The sequence below is a fragment of the Acyrthosiphon pisum genome, chromosome A1, assembly GCF_005508785.2.
Source record: "Acyrthosiphon pisum isolate AL4f chromosome A1, pea_aphid_22Mar2018_4r6ur, whole genome shotgun sequence".
Taxonomy (NCBI): Eukaryota; Metazoa; Arthropoda; class Insecta; order Hemiptera; family Aphididae; genus Acyrthosiphon; species Acyrthosiphon pisum.
Genome location: NC_042494.1, coordinates 82143716 through 82158631, shown reverse-complemented (window position 1 = coordinate 82158631; position 14916 = coordinate 82143716). Strand labels below are relative to the sequence as shown.

Genomic DNA, 14916 nt, shown 5'->3' with positions numbered 1-14916 from the left:
TACCACCGCTTATTGGTCTAAGAGTTACTTTTTTTCATTGACTGGAGCCCCCTCCCGCCCCCTTAAGGTTTATTTTATGATACGGAATTTAAATATATTTAAAAACACAATAACAAACAAAATTAATGTTTAGATTGGTCAAATCTACATTAGTTTTGACTTTTGTCAAAACCTGCTGCAGCCCCCTTAAGATGATAATGGAGCCCACTGAACATGCTCATATTGTGGTGTCCGTGAGTTCGTAGTTTTAAATACAAATTCATTATAGTATAGTTAATATGTGTAAATTGTACAATAGTACAATCAGATACCAAGTTACAATACATTTTTCTCAAATACCTATCTAAAATATCAGTACAAATAAATGCATATTTTTTCCTATATTTATATATATTAAATACATAAAACCGTACAGGTTCATAATAGTACAATCGAAAGCTATAGAATTAAAAGTATGAATAATTATTAAAATCATCTACATATTAATGTAAGGACCTAAAAAGTAATACAGTACCTAATCCTATACATTTATTATATTATATCCATAATTTGTTCTTGTAATAAGTAGCCAAATTATAATTTTATTTTAATAATTTTGAAAGATTTACCATGTTTGATTTCTGATGGTTATAATATATTATATAATATTTTTGGACTGATGTATAAGTAAGTAGGTATATCGTATATGGATTGAGTTAATTTGTACGTATGGTTGGTGTTTGATATAAAATGAGTAGGTAGTATGATTTTGGCGGTTCAAGTCCACACTAGTCCCTAGTCACTAGTCCATGCGAGTCAATGCCGCACACTAGTCCATGCCATGCCGAGCCGTGTCGTGCTCCTCCCCTCCTCCTCCCATACATACCACTACAATCCTATAACGTGAGTGAACATCCCCCCCCCCCCATTAATGTCTACCCCCTAAAAATGGTATATCACAAAAATATACATGTATATACTATCACATACGTGCTTGACCATGCTCGACAATGCCCGGTAACACCTGTCAGTGCCCTCCCCCTTCCCCTCCCATACATATCCCTACCGTCCTACACCGTAAATGATATATATATATATATGTATATTATATATTATCCTCACCACACGTCTTTTATGATGCCTAGACCCCCTAATCATCTTAACCTATCCACACGCCTGCTATCAAGTACGTGCACAACCATGTACATCATACCATACCATGCCCTTCCCTACTCCCTAGTCTATGAGAGTCAATACCGTGCGCAACCATTCACATCATGTCATACCATACCCCTCCCCTCCCATCAATACCTAGTGCATACCACCCTATACCCCTCCATCCCATCAATATCTAATATATACCATATAAATAAGTGATTATTGACGATACCTCATCATCTTTAATCGATGTGAAATATGCAATTTGGATAAATAAATTAAAAATATTATGGAAAAACGGTCATATTTACGCAAGCTGAGAATCGTTTTTCATCGTACACGATGGTTTATCATAATCAAAGAAGATAGAAAGATAGAAAAGTTTTATGAAAATACGAAGATTGATTGGTAGTGCTTGAAAAATGACTGGGTCGGCAACCAGACTTTCTCAGGGGAACCGCCAAAAATTGAATATGGTCGTCCATTATTGTACATGCACACAAAGACAACAACAACAACAACAATGGGAATGTATGTACAATGACCACACAACGAGGAACATGGAACAATTTATAAATGAGAAAAAGAAAAGGCAAGCTAATTATGGGGGAAAGTCCCCGTGATCTGGTCGGTTCGGTGCAATGACCAATAACTATAAAGAGCTAACACAAAAGAACAAATTTTCTATTTTTTTCGGTAGCCCAAAAGCTTAAAATTGATTTGTGCACTATCTTAGTAGTGAGATAAAATCACTAAAATAAATATTATTACCTGGTACAATAGTGTACCTGTTTCGCTAAAAGTTTCAGTTTAAAATTTGACGTTCATTAGATTTAGCTCTCAAATGTGGTATATTTTTCTATTTATATTTTTAGGTACCATTATAATGCACTGCCGCATTAGCAAGTGTCAAAATTATTTGCAAAGAACTGCTGCAATAATAAATAAAGATAACGCCCGACGATTCACCATAATATTATATTATTATTGTGCGGTTACGCATTTATTTCAAGTAAAATAACAATAATGATGAACATAGCCTAATTATTTGATTAATATTATTGTGTTTTACAACAATGTTATAATTATTACTCATAAAGATTGTACAAATTGTAAATAATAATATATAATACGCATAATGATGATGAAAAGAAGGAGAGGAGGATGTAATGGCCACCGTTATTTCAACTCTAAGAATATTACAAGACAACAATACGATTCTTACGTTTTATTAGATTTTGAAAAACTTACCCTTTTTCTCAAAATTTATTTCAGTGTATGAATATTGAAGCTGTGGATAGTCTAAAAAATATATATATATATATAATATTATATACAATCATAATGTGTACAACTTTTTAATTTTATGATTCTGAACTAATTATTTATTGACGTTGCCTTAATATTTTTATTCTTAGTTAGTTTTTTCTGGTATTTTTTTTAAGTTAAAGCAGTGGTCCAAAAGTTTTTAGTAGCCCTATCATTTTTTAAATCTTTCTATAGTATGTATTTATAAAACTATATATTTTGAAAGATCTTAATTATTATATTGACTCATTGAGAGACAAACAAATTTTGAGAACACACGTGGTTAAAAATAATTATCCACCCAACACCCTATTAATTTATTTGAAAAAAAAATTTAAAAATGGCTAGATATTAATTATATTTAAATAAGTCATTAAACCACTAATAGCCCGCGGAAATTAATTGATTTAGTTTCTATATGCTTCTCTGTGACACCAGTAACTTACATTTTACCTCCACTCCTTTTGAGTGCACATGCAGTTTCAGTACTTGGCAACCTGCCTGGGCGCCAACTGATGTGAAATTAAAAGAAAATAGATATTCAACGCAATTTTGAACTCACTAATTATATTCACATTATTACTCATTAGAAACTCATCAAATATCACAACAGCTGAATACTGTTGCAGGGTCGGATCTTCATGCCAACATTATCATATAAGTTCCTCAAACGGATCAAGCCATTACATTATAACAACCATAATTTTCCAGATTGTAAAATTATAATTTTTACACTTACTTTTCTTATATTCCACAAACATATTATTTGATATTGGTCTTAGACCTAAAAAAAGATTGTGAATAGTGATAAATGATAATGTGGCAATATATAAACTAATGCAGATATCAATGTACCTATTTTATCAGAAAACCCTATTTTAACACAATATACTGTCGAAGGTTTTATTAAATATAAATAATATATCCTTACCCCAGTCAACTATATTGTTATACTAATTAATTTTTTTCAGTATTAAGCCCCATTTATAAATTATTTTTATTTAATTTGTAAATTTATTTTTTCAAAATAAAATTATTCAAATCCTTTATACTTTTTATAATATATTTATAGAAACTTTAAATTTGTAACATGATTTCACTATTAATTTGAAATATTGAATAACATTTAAAAATGGATACATGATATTATTAATTAAAAATTTATTTTATTTGTACTGGTCTAGAGCCCGGCAACTATGGCCATAACTCATAAGCTATTGTAATAAGTACGTTGCTTACTCTCAATTACGTTATGTGATTGATTTCAGCCACTGCGCTGCGCTGAGCCATTTAGGTACAACTTTGTAAAACGATTTTTATGGTTTTTAGAAAAATCACTCCCATAAATTAGATAAGTATATTAACTAATTAGGTAACTAATCTATATAATCTCCCACCATGCGACAGTTGGTCTGTGCATACAGCGGCTCAATATAATATAAACACGCGCCGTGTTGATAATTTCTTGATCGTCGTTATTCATTGTGGTTTATGAGTTAAAAAGGTAAAAACATATATGGGAGCGGAACACGGAACAGGACACGTTACACAAGAATAAACGGCATTGAAAAAATGTTATTACTGCATTCGCAGTGTATACAGCTGCCAACAAATACCTAAGCGCTCCGACAAGTTGTGCTCGTGCTGGTAAACTGGTAGGGATGCGCGAAAAAAACACGTTTTGGTCGGCCGCCGTATGCGTTCTCTCGTGGCATGGAGTATAATTATTTAAAATTATCATATATTTACAATTTATTAGAACCATTAATACTGAGTAGGCATATAAAAACATGTTTACTAAATTGAAAAAACTTACAAATACTATTAATTCTATTTTTGTACTCTTCATACGTTTCCGACATTTTTGGGTACACTGAAAAATTATATTTTACCACTTTTAAATTATTCATATATTCAGTAATCGGTACGTTTCATATTCAAATAATACATTTGCAGTGTGTAAATATAAATTATAATTAACTAGAGAAAATAAGTTACATAAGGCGAAAGATTAATAATTAAAAGTAATTGTTCGAAGGCTGGACACATGTTGTGGGAAATAAGTGGTTACAAAGGAAGTCCGACTGACCATGAAAGCGAATGGAAGATAGATACAATAAGAATGAGGACTTAGTGAATCAAAGAGGAACTCTTAAACAAATTAGTTCAAGGATTTAGTGGGAAAACATAGATACTACTGACAGGATTGATCAATTGTTAATTTACTTAATTTTTAATGACATGACATCATTAATAATAAATTTATATTTCTCCTAGTCCACATAACCAATAGCCAATTTTTAAATTGAAATTAATAATTTATAATTATGATATGTTAATTATATTTTGCAAGTGTTATTTAATCATGATAAAGTACTAACAGAAAGCATGATTATAAAAATATAATTTAAATAATAAATTATTAACTCACTTCTTTTTGCAAAGAAACGATTGTATATTAAATGAAAACCTTCAAATAAAAACAATGTATCGATATAAAGCGTTGTTATAATTAAAAAATAATGGTATATAAGTAAACAGAATTTTATATAAACTATTTTACTTTATCCAAACAACACTAATACAAAATTATTGTATCCAAATTACTAAAAATTCTCCATTTGATATACTTATTTTATATTTTTACAATGAGTAGTACATTCATTTAAAATTTAAATATGCGCCAAGTAAACTCTAAGGCCTAACGCCCTAACATGCACACCGAGATATAATAGTTCAATATTATGGTTTATACAGATCACACTACACTAGATTCTTGTGTCATGAATAGTGGACTGATTAAAAAGCTGTGATTTTTTCCTATTATTAAAAACTATTTTATTACTAATTTTAACATCCGTCATTATGCCTATACTATAATTTAATATATTATTATTTATTAATATGTGCCTAGATATAAGTAAAGGTAAACTATCCTACGATATGATCCCATCATAGGTTTACTTGGTTTTGGAAGTAACCAACTATAAGCTCTAGTACATTTCTGGTCCTTGTTGGGATTTATACCAGCTGATGACTATAGTAAAAACATCAATCTTAGGTAGGTAAATTAAATAAATACATACCATCCTCTTTCAATCGATTATCAAAGCCTACTTGGCTTTCAAATGGTTTTGGAAATGCTATAAGAACCAATACATTTAGAATTAGTTTAAACTTGAATATCATATTACATAATCTTTCGAATATTTGAGTACACTGGATAATTACTATTAATTAATGTTAACAAATGTACCCAATGACTAACAAGGCATAATTTTATTTTATTATTATTAAGGAGATTCGATCTCATTTCTTTTTTCTACCAAAAATAGACCTATATTATGTCAAACTAATAGTATATCCTAGTCATCGGATAAAACGTCTGAAAACATATTTTTAATATGTCATGAGATTTTCCTAAAAACAAAATTTTCACTTTTTGAAATTAAACCTAACCCTTCCAAATTAGTTTTTAAAAAATGTTAAAAAGTCGTTTTCTAGTAAATGTTATGACAAATTCAAATATGTTTTCAGAAAATTTATCGGATAAATAGGTTAGTTATATTGATTGGCAGGTTGAAACTTTTGACCAAAAAAAAAACAAAATCATTTTTATTTATTATGTAATGCGTTATTGGCCTGTACGATCACGTGCGGGGTGCTCCGCTATTTGTTTTAAACACAGTCACTTACAATATTGATCACATACTATGCACACATTTACACGAGCCGCAAGCACACACATAAAAAATTACCTAATCGAATTCATTAAAAAGCCAATTTGTTTGGCATTATATTTTTGTTCTTAAGAAATGTTTTACCCTATTTTTAAATTAAATGAGTTAAATGATTCATAAGTATGGTAAAATACTCAAATTTAATTTATTTCACATAATTGTAGATAGGTACTTACCGGCTTTTAATCTATCGTAAATTGTTTCAGAATAAGATGAATTTAGTTCTGAAACTGTCATTAGAATAGTAATGTTAAATAATATTTCTAATACATTAATTTTAAATATTTTTCGTTTTTTTTTTGTGAAATAAAATAATTTTTTATCGTGAAATACAGTTATTAATGGTTTAAAATGAATTTATACTCTGATATCAAATAAAAAACTAACTAACACCATTTAGTTACTCTTTAATACCATATTATATGCTAAAAAAAAAAATCATATAGATGGATATTATTATGTGCTTACTTAATTTCTCATACTTGGTTGTTTTTTTAGCTACAAAAATACATAAATTATTACTTACCTAATGTTATATCTATTAATTTATATTGTGTATACTTAGGTGTTATGATTATACTATCAGATCCTGCACGGCGTTGCCCGTAATAAATTAAATGTTTATGGGTTTACATTGTTGCATAGATTTTTAACTTAGCAATTTAGGTTATTTTGATCAAATATAAAATATAAGTCTACAAATATATAAAACTAGCTGTATATTACCCGGTGGTTCCCGGAGATGTATAAAATGTTAAAAAATAATTTTAAATATATTTCAGAACCACACACATACACAAACATTGCTTTTAATTAATATAATAAATTAAGCAAAGTAGATATATTATCATGAATAAGTAATGTTTTTATAGTGAAAATAGATAGGTACTACCAGTTTATATTATGTTATCAAGGTAGGTATAATAAATGTAATAATTTAGACTTTAAGAGTTTCAGTTACTATAAAACTTTTAACTTACAAAATATCTCCATTGTATTAACAAATTCAGTGTACTGTTCACATAGATTCGGATAATCTAAAATAAACACAATTGCTTAATATTATATATTATATAGGCCGATCCACAAAGAATGAACTGACTTTAAATATTTATACATTTTTATTGGTAAGATATATTATGAAAACGAATATAACACATTACGTCATGATACTCACTAATGTTCTATGTGTCTCCCCCCTATCCCTACCTATAGTCAGAGATATGGTTGAACTTGGAGAGGGAAACTTAAATGTGACACAAAATGAGCCAATAAGTTGGTAACATAAAAAAATATTATGAAACCAGTTGTTCTACACAGCCACTCTGCTGCACAAATGTCTGAGACACTCAGAAGTGGGGAACAACTAACCCCATATTGATAATTTAGCATGGCATCATCCATTTTCAGAGAGGTTTTAGGTATTTTGGAGTTATATTTTATAATAATATTTTTGTGATTTAAGTAATTAATTTTAGTATTAAGCATTAGTATAATAGTATCTACTATACATTAGACGTTCTCGCCACTTAAAGTATTCCTCATGTTGTTATCATAATTTTCTATACCTAGTTATCTAGTATATATATATATATATATATATATAATATGTGTTGTCATTGGAGCGTCGGTCAAGATTTGTTGCGTAATACATGAGACTAGGAACATAGTCTTTGAGCAATCTAACGGCTGATCATCGCGAATAAAAGCTGGAGGCAGGCACGATTGGCGTCGGGGTGTACTCGAGAGCTACCAACCTCCAACTTACTGTTCTGGCTGTTTCTATGTGTTATGTAGAGCGTGGGTCTGACTGGGAATGAATACACTAGTTGCAATAAGGCACGGGTTAATTACAAACTTACTCAATCAAATCGATTCTTGATGACCCTGCGTGTATTCTGTGTTAAGCGATTACCTATTAAGTAATAGTGCTTGTTACGCACGTAACGACTAGTAGGCTTAGGTGAGCTAAAGCAAAATGTGTACCTATATACCTGTTGGGAGCCACCTATACAAGGTATATAAGTATATTACCACAGATTATATTATGAAAACAGATAGAGCACTTCCTATAATGCAATAGAAAATATGAATACGGTGATCCGTCCAAATCAGTGTGCCTATACATACACCAACATTTAGATATTAAATATTATTTAGTTAAATTGGAGTTCATAACGCTATTTTTCGCCCGTTGTCCGCTAAAAGTTTGTGGCGGAGCGGTCGCCCGACTAATGAGAACTACTAGATTATATGATTAACATTCAATAGTTTCAATCCGTTGATATTGTCGCACTTATTTTGGTGGAGATCTCGGTGGAGATCTTATCAGCCAGTTTTTGTCTACATCTAAGTGCACAGTCTGTTTTCATATAATCTGTGATTTTACGTAACCAATCGATAAAATGGCTTTGCGTAATCATGAGATAGAACTGATAAGAATGGCGCCGCACCATTCCACAATAGACCAGTCCACCCTATACAAAAAGCATTGATAGTCGCGAGCCGACATGGCGCAGTGATGCAGCCCATTTAGTAGAAATATTTATTAAGAACCACCGCTATTCTAAACTATAATCACAACGTGTTCAGCTGCATGGTAACAACATGTATGCTGTGATCGAGATAAATTCTGCATGATGGAGATTGACACTTTAATCCCCTGCGATAACCCACTGGTATCAGGATACGGATTAACCAGTTCCCGACTGACAGCTATTATTTCACCAAATTTAATTATCTTATAAATCAATCAATTGCCCTTTGCCAAATAACAACAATAACAATAACTCTGTCACAGATAATTTTATACTTATATTACTTATATTCAATGAAAATGACCTAAGAAATCATGCTCACGAGCTCGAAACAGTATTACCTCATCTCTGAGACCCACGTCACTGATTATTCTTAAACATATTTACCATCACAAATCATTCTGAAATCAAATCATTTTTCCCAAGTGTTCTGCTAATCGAGCTCATAGGCTCAATTTAAATAAAATTGAACATTAGGTACTTCCTTTACTATTGCATTAATTTAATCATCACCCAAACCTAATATTATAACAACCCTAAGTCCCTAAAGTTAACAGAATTTTTCAATACAATTAAAAATAATTCCATAATAAGTGATGATTTTAATGCCTGACACCAATCATGCGGCTGAAACACGTTCTATGCTTCAAAATGTCATGAATGTAAAAAAAAAACCAAGTACTTTCTTCTCCTTAGCAATCTCTGTGCACCATATTGCACAATAATGGAACGATTTTATTATTCATAAGCATATTAAAGTTTCGAATCTGATTAGTTTTTTTTAACTCTGCTGAATGTTTATGCAATGTAAATAATTCTGAAAATGGTTCTTTTATATCTATTTTCTGTTGGATATAATCAATACTAGTATTTCTTATTGTGATATTAACTTATTCTACTTTAGTAATGACTTACGTTGAATCACTAATGTGGGTACAATATGACACTGCTTTAATTTGTTGACATATTAATAAAGTAATATGCTTTGAACGTTTGTTAATAATAGTCCAATCACTTCATTATGAATTTTTCATTAAAGCCGATTTCTTTTAGAATTCCAGCAGTAAGGAAAATAATTACCAACATCAAAATAAATATGGTACCAATAATTGTATTTAGTATTTCATAATCTAAGCCATTTAAAATATTGCACTTCTAGATTTATTTACAGAAATCTTAGAACAATACCAAATGTATGCATTAATATAATGAATTCTTATATATAATGAATTTACATATCTCATTTTTTTACCGTATAGGAACTTATACAGTCTCCTGGTAATCAGACCAAAAGTATAAATAACTTACCAGTCGCTTCAAGCGTTATCAATGGGGGGGGGGGGGGAGTTCCCCACCAAATTTTCTCTACTGCCTATACCACGAAGACAACACCAAACACACAGTGTCTTAGTGCAAGCACTAGAACCACGACAGAGTACGAGTGTCACGTGCCATGAAATGTCCACCATAACCCTAAGACGTCCGGAATATATTATACGACCCAGCCTTTGGAAGTATTACCTAAATAACTCTACCCACCCATTTATTCAAAAAATTAATGGATATATATATGTTAGATTACAATGTATATTATATTATAGTATTATCACAGACTATATAAAAACTGATAGTGCACTCCCTATTCAGCCCATATAATTCTCAAAAATGTAAGCAAATCAGAACCTACCTCAAATCAGTACCACCACTAATAAAGAAAAAGAGTTTTTATAAGAAATTATTGATAATTAACTATGCATGAGCATGATTGATATTTAGCACTCGCGCCAAATTCCTAACCATTCTCATGTTATTTGATACAATAATAATTATAGTAAAGGTGTTGTACAATAATTTATTTTTCATATGTGATCCTACTGCATTCAGGTAGGTTTTATTTATCAGTAAATTTAGAAGTGCACTATCTGGTTTTATATAATCTGTGGTATTATATTACATTGTAAATATGTAATATTAAAATTAAAATTACTCACAGGATTGGTATAGATTGAACGCTTCCAGTTTCATTGGATGGAGACCTAAACAATAATTTAATACTGTGTTATTATGATATTATTATGGCTCATTAAAAATACAATTCCAACGGAATATTTATCAACGACAATACGGTTCTGAACGAATAATTATCAAACATTGTATGCACACCCATCATTTGTATTATTCCGTAGGTAACCAAAGTATTATGATTTTAAATTTAAAAAAATCAAATAATTATTATAAGTCATAGATTGTGGATGATTAAATGAAAATATTTAATAAATAGTTATTGAAACGAAATTAATATAATTTAAGAGGATGTCAGCACACTGTTTGTTTTCTCTCCCTGGTCCTCAAGCAAAATTTTTTAATTTTTTGATTAATCTTAAGGTGAATTCATCCATTACAAAAATGATAGCGAATAATATTTTGGAGGGTGTGACATATCAATTTGCCTAATTATTGTCTCAATACAATTTTAACATTATTTAAAATAATTTTTTTTTTTTAAATATAAATTTGATAAATCAAACCCTCAAAAATAGTTTGCTCCATAATTTTTGTCATAGGTGGTTTTAACTTTTACTCTAAGATAACTAAAAAATAATAAATACGAGTTTAGGTGAAAGCGATTTATCCATGTTGCGCGTGGGTCTGAGAGAAAACACTTATATTGCGCTGCCATCCTCTTAATAATGTCTTGGACATAAATTGTACCCATCTATATTGTTTTTGAATAAATCAGTGGTGGTTTTGGGAGTGAGGCAATTTTCAGGAAAATAAAAAATATTTGTTTCTTTGAATTTTCATTTTCAATTTTTATTTATATAATTCAGACATTAAATGATTTAGAATTTAAGTTTAATAAACAGCAATATTGAATATTATTTTTTTGTACAGAACTTGTACAGTTGTACCTACGAACGCGAGAATGGCTGCGCGTCACTGTAACGTAACTTATGAGCTATTATATAGCCGTTTCCATTTTAAATTGCGCCCGGCGCCGCCACCGCTAAAACGCTGAGATCGACAAAGGCGGTAGCCGCCGTCGCCTAAGTTTGTGCATGCGAGGTGCGTCTACACACACACATGCACGCTCGTAAAATAGTGTGAATAGTGCATGCGCAGACTGCCGCCGGAGACGACTAAAATCAACCGCTCAACAATATTATAAGCGTTGGCAGCAGCCCGCCGGCCGCCGTGTACATACATTGTATGCAGCCGCGCTACTTGCTAGGTGTGGGGCTGCGCACTGTTGTCTATTGACTCTATAGCACAGAATAGTTTTTAATTGTAACTGGCTAATCTTTCCGCTCAATTTTGATAACCCATACCATTTAAACAGGGATGGAAAACGTTTTTAAAAAACGTTATTAAATGGAAAAAAACAAAAAACGAAAACAATTAACAAAACAAAAATAAAAAACAACTGAAAAACGATAACAAAAAATCCCAAAAACCGAAAAAAATTGAATAACAAAAACGAAAACGAAAATAAATTATCGTATTATATACATTATTAAATTATAACACGAAAAAAAAATTTTGAAAAAAAATTCACTTGTGTTTACTTTTTGATCTTTAACTTTAAAACATTTTTATTTGAATTTTTATATAAATTATAATTTTGATTTAATATTTAAATATTAAGAATAATTAATTTTAATTTTTAACTTTTAAGTGCTTTTTTGTATTTCGCGTTACTATGACAACTTAAAAGTTAAAAGTTACAAGTTATAAGAATATAATATATTCTGTATATAATATATATATTACACAATATATACAATACAATATATATAATATATATTGTTTCCAAATAACGTTTTTGATAATATTGTTTTTTTTTTTTATATATATTATAATAATTAATTTTAATTTTCAACTTTTAAGTGCAATTCTATATCACGCGTTACTATTATAACTTAAAAGTTAAAAGTTATAAGAATATAAAAAAAAATATATATATATATATTATCAAAAACTTTATTTGGAAACAATAGGAAAATTACGTTTTCAAAAATGTTAATCAAAAACAATATGAAAAAATAACGTTTTTAAAAACGTTAATCAAAAACAATATGGAAAAATAACGTTTTTAAAAACGTTTAAAAATGTTAAGCAAAACGATATTTTTTAAATCAATAAGACAATAAACAAAAACGAAAAAATTAAAAACGTTTTCCATCCCTGCATTTAAAGAATACATTAACATATTTGGTTCCTGTGTTAGAGTAATAGTGTATTTACTATTTAATATTTTTTCGTCTCATGTAAAATTGTATGTTAAAACCGCCACTGGAATAAATTTAAACTAAATTAAAAACTTACATTTTTCCATGATTCTAGCTGAATATTCTTCATAAGATTCAGCAAATATTGGATACACTGAAAATAAACAAAAATTTTTTTTATTTACAACTGAGTTACAATAATAATAAGGAATGGCATGATCAATCTCAATTATAACAAATGTATGTCATAATAATTTATCATATATATTAATAAAGAAGATAATTAATATAATGACTATGCTGTATCGATGTATGATATACAACACCTCTCCCCTAACATTAAATAATTTGATTCGCTTTGGAGTTTATATAACCGTGCTTATTCTACTTGCTGACTAAAACTTACATCTAATTTTATATTTTGTAATTTTTTTTATTTATAACATCTATATATATACTCTGTGTCGTGTATACCATATTTTACATGCTAATTTATCTATATTATAAAAATATATATATACATATACATTTATATCAACATGTAGTATCGGTTTTATTTCCAAAAATCTACTGTTGTATAGTGGTCGGGCGATCTTTTCATTCTAGTCGGGCGAGAACGTCCGGTTGAGATTGTCTCGGGTTCCCTGTCTGGCCCGTCTGTATCCTTCCCGGTCCCCTCTGGAACTATACCCTGGCCCACGAGAGAAGTAACCCATGTCCCGACCAAATCGCGTCTGAATCCGCGCAACTCAACGTATGTGACATACAGCAAAAGGCACTAAGTGGGGGAATTCCACCAGTCAGCATGCGCGAAACGGGTAACTTCTCTCGTGGGCCTGAGTATAGTCCCCCCCTTGGGTCGGATGGGTTTTCGCTAAACTCGACTTCCAACACTCCTGAGTCCCTATTTGGTATTTTAATGATCTGGTCTATGTGTCGCTTCCAAGTGCCCGCTTCAGTATCTACCTCAAACGCTTGTTTTCCCACATTTTTCGTAACAGTCCCTATCGACCAATTTTTTTCACTCGTCCGATAATCAAGCACGGCCACTGTGTCTTCCTGTTGGATTTCGTGCTGTTGTTGTACGATTTGGGAATCCTGGTGATCGCTAACCACGTCCTTTTTTCTGGGAATCAACATATCGAACTGTAATCGGGTGCTACGTCCTAGTAATAATTTTTCCGGTGTCTGGCGTGTTGCCGAGTGCGGTGTATTGCGGTAAAATAACAGGAATTTCTGTAACTGCGTCGCGCTGGTTGTTTGGTTTTTCTTAAAGAAATTTTTTACTATTTTACCCCTGATTCGGCTGCCCCGTTTGTTTCCTGGTGTAACGGAGCTCCCACCAAGTATTTTATGTTCCCGTTGACGCAGAACGTACTAAATTCCGTACCTGTGAAACCCTTGGCTCCATCGGTAGTTATGGACTTGAGGATCCCGAAACGAGCAACAATTTCTTGCATTTTTACGATTACCACTGACGCCGAACTCGTGCTTACCTCGAACACTTCGAGCCAGTTTGAAGTCGCGTCGACTACTATTAAAAACATTTTATTTTTGTAAAGCCTTAAAAAGTCTACCTGTATGCGCGTCCACACTTGTTCGGGCCACTTCCATGGCGTTAGCACTGCTTTTGGTGGTGCGGGTCTAACCTGTACACAATTTTCGCAATTCCACGCCGTGTTTTCAATATCATTGTCGATCCCCGGCCAGCAAAAATACGAACGCGCGATCGCCTTCATGCAGCTCATCCCCGCGTGCGTGGAGTGCAATTCTGTCAACAGGGCCTCTCTGAACTTACTTGGCATAATCACCCTGTACCCCCACATCAAACAGTCCTGTTCAGTTGAAATTTCGTGGCGTCGCGTGTAATATGATTTAAGCTATTCATTTTTATCCACGCCTGTTGGCCATTCGCCTGTGATATAGATTTTATCCGTTCGTGTTTGTGTTTTTATTTTGACCCAA

At 31.2% G+C, this 14916-nt stretch overlaps 1 protein-coding gene across 1 annotated transcript in view; it reads right to left on the bottom strand.

Annotated features, from left to right (window-relative positions):
* LOC100571853 overlaps nt 1-14916 on the bottom strand; it is a 66026-nt gene that overhangs the window by 29885 nt on the left and 21225 nt on the right. Inside the window, exons 9-18 of the mRNA XM_029487624.1 lie at nt 13049-13105; nt 10714-10758; nt 7166-7222; nt 6654-6683; nt 6362-6415; nt 5532-5588; nt 4877-4915; nt 4262-4318; nt 3185-3229; nt 2389-2439 (exon numbers count right to left, since the gene is read on the bottom strand). Coding sequence (XP_029343484.1) covers nt 2389-2439; nt 3185-3229; nt 4262-4318; nt 4877-4915; nt 5532-5588; nt 6362-6415; nt 6654-6683; nt 7166-7222; nt 10714-10758; nt 13049-13105 — 492 coding nt within the window. The remainder of the gene's footprint in view (nt 1-2388; nt 2440-3184; nt 3230-4261; nt 4319-4876; nt 4916-5531; nt 5589-6361; nt 6416-6653; nt 6684-7165; nt 7223-10713; nt 10759-13048; nt 13106-14916) is intronic.